This window comes from Mizuhopecten yessoensis, unplaced genomic scaffold (genome assembly GCF_002113885.1).
Source record: "Mizuhopecten yessoensis strain PY_sf001 unplaced genomic scaffold, ASM211388v2 scaffold9897, whole genome shotgun sequence".
NCBI classification, from domain to species: Eukaryota; Metazoa; Mollusca; class Bivalvia; order Pectinida; family Pectinidae; genus Mizuhopecten; species Mizuhopecten yessoensis.
Genome location: NW_018408277.1, coordinates 75,302 through 80,397, shown reverse-complemented (window position 1 = coordinate 80,397; position 5,096 = coordinate 75,302). Strand labels below are relative to the sequence as shown.

Below are 5,096 nucleotides of genomic sequence, written 5' to 3'. Positions count from 1 at the left end.
GTACCATGGCTGTTTTCGGCCGTTATTTTGGTACAGAAAGTTACAAAAGCAACGGGTTGATTTTATTTCTGTTTTCATATCTTTGTGTACCATTGTTCTGTAACCAGAGTCTAGTACTCTCAGTACATTGATTACGTATATTGAAATGTCTTCAAGAGTTATCGTTCCTGCCAATGTTTGTTTGGAACTCTTTTATATGTAAGGCGCATTCAGAAATTATGCAAAGATTGACGCAACACATGTGCTAAGCCTACTCGCCAAAGATGTTACCCTGGCCAAGCCAAAATGTATGTTTATTACATATTGCATTATAATAATGGTTAAGAACATGTATCTATATAGGTTGTCATAGATGTCATATGCAAGTTATTCGTATTCAGTTCATAAATTGTAATGCCTTGTGCAGAAAGCATGTTCTGATATCACGTCTTATTTTAGATTTGGCGCCATTACTGGGCCAAATTAGTTACGTTGTGATACAGATGACTACAGTTGGTCATTTTTACATATCTAGTCCTATTCATCATATCGGTTGATACACTAAGTCATTAAGCTAGTCATTCCATATTTCTAGTCACATATTTGTCAATAAGTAGGTCATTTAGCTGGTCTTGTTGTGATTGTAAATCCGTGTTCAGAATACTGTCAAACCTGTATTAGCGATCACCATTATTGTGTAGCACATAGTCTCGCCCAGTAGAAATGCCCCATATATATTATCGGTTTGTTTATGTGACCCTTTGCTCGGTCCCTCATGATGTTGATGTATTTCAGACAAATCTATTTATGGGTTGCATTATAATTACTACTATTGAGAGCTAATTGTTATTTTTCTATAATGACAAGGGAAGTAACTCTTTGTTGACTTGGTTTTTTTTAAGGATGCATGTACTGTTACTACTATAATGGTGTGTAAGATGGGTTTGACTTGTGTTGATATCATCATTTTATTATGTAATTTCCATTATTACCCCTCGGTATGCATAATTCAACTGATGTTGAGCAGAATATAATGTTTTGTACATTTGTAACAATAGCATTTCAATTTCTGTAATTTCAGTCTTCACTGACGGACTGATGAGGTGATTTTTTGAATAAAGTCAGTAGCCCTACTGTTAACGAGACATCCTGTCTTCTCGTCTCTTGTGGTGACAGTATAGTGAAGAATTATTGCCATGGATAAATCTAATGAGTAGGAAATGGCTACATCTGAAGAAGGAGCCATGTCAGCTAGGAGAGTGCGTACACTTTCACCTAAGGCCCTTGAACAATATGCCCTCATAGATGACCAGAGTAACAAGACACTTGCCTCTTCCTCATTCTTCGAGGATTTCGCTGGTCTTTGTGAGTTTCCAGAAATCCAGTATTCACTTTCATCATGCTCAGGTGTTACTGACACATCGGGTAGACGAGCGGAAGGATTTGTTGTACAAAGTATGGATGGAACAGTGAAACATGACTTGCCAATCATTACAGAGTGCAACCAGATTCCTGACGAGAAAGAAGAGATTCCTACTCCAGACATTGCTTACAATCATTTACATCTTAGGGACATTGCCAGTGAGATTCACGAGTTTGACTCGAAATGTCTCATTACCCTACTGATAGGAAGAGACTTGGTGGAGGCTCATCATGTCCACGACCAACGAATTGGTCCGAAGGGTTCTCCCTATGGTTAAAAGCTGAGTTTGGGATGGGTAATTATTGGGGAAACCTGTCTTGGACGTGTTCATTGCCCGAATTCTAATGTATCTGTGTATAAAACTCATATTTTGAGGGATGGACGTCCGTCAACATTTCCTTCCTGCCCTAACGAGTTTAACTTGCGACTTGAGCCTATTAAAAGACTTGGTGGAAAAGAGCCCTACGACTTATTCCAGAAAGGTCCAGATAGCGAAAGACTTGGAATGTCCATTGAAGATGGACAAGTTATGCATTTAATGTAGACAGAGTTCAAAAAGGATTCGGAAGGTAATTTGACCGCACCACTTCCATTCCGGTCACCACGACAACGATTATCCAACAATAGAGGACAGGCTTTAAAAAGAGCCAAGATACTCCACACCAGTCTGGAAAGGAACCCTGTGAAGAAGGAACACTTCACCACATTCATGAAAGGGATAATTGAAAACGGACATGCAGATGTTGCCACTACGATAGACCCACAAGCAGAGTGTTGGTATCTTCCACTCTTTGGTGTTTACCACCCAAAGAAAAAAGACAAAATCCGTGGGGTATTTGACTCATCAGCAGTATATGATGGAGTATCCCTCAACAACGTCCTCCTCAAAGGACCTGACCTCACGAACAGCTTGATTGGGGTTTTGATGAGATTCCGACAGGGAGCTGTTGCCGTAAGCGGTGACATTGAAAGTATGTTTTATTGCTTTTCTGTGCATGAGGATCACAGGAACTTCTTGAGGTTCTTTTGGTATCAGGATAATGACCCTTCTAAACAGCTCATCGAATACCGAATGCGCAAACATGTGTTTGGTAACCGACCCTCGCCTGCTGTAGCTACCTTAAGGAAGGTAGTAGAGGATGCCTCAGATGACATCAAGGAATTTGTTCAAAAGAACTTCTATGTCGATGATGGGCTGACATCATGTGAGGATGTAGATTCAGCTGTCTCTTTGATGAAAAGAACCCAACAGACCCTCAAAGAAAATGGCAGTATTAGGCTGCATAAAATTGCATCAAACAATCAAGAGGTTCTTGATGCATTCAATTCAGAGGATATTGCGAAGGATATAAGCGGTATAGACATACAGCAAGAAAAGGCCCCTCTCCAGAGAAGTCTAGGTCTCCAATGGGACCTCAGGAATGACTCATTTACCTTCCAAATAGACTTTGAGGATAAACCTTACACAAGACGCGGAGTTTTGGCTACTATAAACAGTTTATATGACCCATTGGGCTTTGCTGCACCAGTAACAATAAAGGGAAAAGTCTTACTCCGCAATATGATGTCATCTACCACTGACTGGGATGAGTCTTTATCAGAAGACTTCAAATCAGATTGGAATATGTGGCAGAGAAGCCTGCATGACCTGGAATCTGTGAAAATTCCCAGGCCATACAACATCCTTAAAAAGGAGGAGGTAGTGAAAAAAGGATTACACGTCTTTTGTGACGCATCTGAAAAAGCTGTAGCAGCTGTCGCTTTCCTTAAAGCAGAAGATTCTGAAAACAACATCCAATTTGGGTTTGTACTTGGGAAATCAAGAGTTGCTCCTAAGCAGGGTCATACTATACCTCGCCTGGAGTTATGCGCCGCATTGTTGGCTGTAGAAGTAGCGGAAATAGTATCTCAGGAATTGGACATGCCACCTCAGGGCATCACATATTACACAGATAGTAAAGTAGTACTTGGCTACCTCAACAACAAAACCAGAAGGTTCTACGTATACGTCACAAATCGTGTTGAGAGGATTCTGAAGTTCTCTGAACCTCATCAGTGGCATTATGTACGTACCGGTAACAATCCAGCGGATCATGGAACCCGCTTCGTTCCGCCAGCTTTACTGTGTGACTGCTCCTGGATTGGGGGACCTCAACTTCTCTTTTCAAATGAATTGGAGCTCGAGAGTACCGATCCTGGCAAATTTGCTCTCATTAACCCCCAACACGACAAAGAGGTACGGTCTGAACAGATCTGTACTATGAAGTCAAGTCTGGAAGTACATAGTCAGAAGCTGTGGCTTACTGCCGAGAAAATTAAAAGGTTCTCTTTATTGTCCAGTATTTTTCGAGCCGTATCGTTCCTTCAAAACTTTGCTGCCAGATCAGGGTCTGACAAGAACAACAAACACGCAGAGGCAGTTGTCATACATCAGGTACAAAAGGACGTCTTTAGAAAAGACTTTGAGTGTCTGAAGAAAGGAAAACCTCTTAATAAAGACAGCTCTCTGCTTTCTCTTTCACCAGTTCTAAACCAAGACAATCTGTTATGTGTCGGAGGGAGATTGCGGAGAACTGCCATTCCTGTTCAAATGAAGAGTCCCATCTTAATACCAGGAAAACACCATTTTGCCACCCTGCTTGTCCGCCATTATCATGAGAAAGTCTGTCATCAGGGACGACACTTGACAGAAGGTGCTGTAAGAGAGGCAGGCTACTGGATTGCAGGTGGGAAACGTCTTGTCTCATCAATCATTCACTCATGCGTTACTTGCCGTAAGTCCAGGGGTAAGCTAAGTGTTCAAAAGATGTCCGACCTACCTACAGAGAGACTTGAACCAGTACCTCCTTTTACTTCAGTCGGTGTTGACTGCTTTGGACCATGGCAGATAGTCACACGTAAGACAAGAGGTGGCCAGGCAAATAGCAAGAGATGGGCTGTCTTGTTCACTTGTCTCACTTCAAGGGCAGTTCATATTGAGGTAATAGAAGAAATGAGTACTTCGTCATTCATCAACGCCCTTCGCCGCTTCATATCTATCAGAGGAAAGGGCAAAGTGTTCAGGTCTGACAGGGGTACAAACTTTGTAGGATCTATGGAAAAGCTTGGTGGAATCAACGTTGAGAACGAGTCTGTAAGGAAATGTCTCCTTGAGGATGGTTGCAGATGGATCTTCAACCCCCCCCCCCCCCCACATGCCTCCCACATGGGTGGTGTGTGGGAGCGGATGATAGGGGTTACAAGAAGGATCATTGATGCTTTACTTCTGGATAGTAGACGGGGCGTTCTCACACATGAGGTCCTTACTACCTTTCTTGCCGAAGTGACAGCTATCGTCAATTCGCGACCACTAGTGCCACTGAGTTCTGATCCTCAAGATCCCTATCCTCTTAGTCCATCTCTGATTCTCACTCACAAGAGTGATTCAGTCACCGACATAATCATTCCAGCTGATACTAGAAACATGTATAGAGCTCATTTGAAGATGGTTCAGTGTCTATCTGATATGTTCTGGAAAAGATGGAGGATGGAATTTCTGCAGAGTCTACAAGGACGACGGAAATGGCACCAGGATCAGAGGAACTTTCGTGTGTCAGATGTTGTCTTGTTAAGAGACAAAGTGCGCGCAACTACTGGCCGATGGGCATTGTTACCAGAGTGTTCCCCAGCGAGGATGGCAAAATTCGTACGGTAG

The 5,096-nt window shown here is 42.3% G+C and overlaps 1 protein-coding gene across 1 annotated transcript; it reads left to right on the top strand.

The window, feature by feature from the left end:
• The first annotated feature begins 1,436 nt into the window (after positions 1–1,436).
• LOC110459000 lies at positions 1,437–5,096 on the top strand. The gene is made up of 2 exons (XM_021511018.1): positions 1,437–1,674; positions 1,951–5,096. Exons 1-2 carry the CDS (start codon positions 1,437–1,439, stop codon positions 5,094–5,096), a joined length of 3,384 nt encoding a protein of 1,127 aa, XP_021366693.1.

Bases quoted from the DNA above. Each gene is read 5' to 3' on its own strand.
- LOC110459000 (XM_021511018.1), top strand. From the start codon at position 1,437: ATGGATGGAACAGTGAAACATGACTTGCCAATCATTACAGAGTGCAAC. The intron at 1,675-1,950 runs GTTAAAAGCTGA...TAATGTAGACAG, and splicing joins TCCGAAGGGTTCTCCCTATG to AGTTCAAAAAGGATTCGGAA.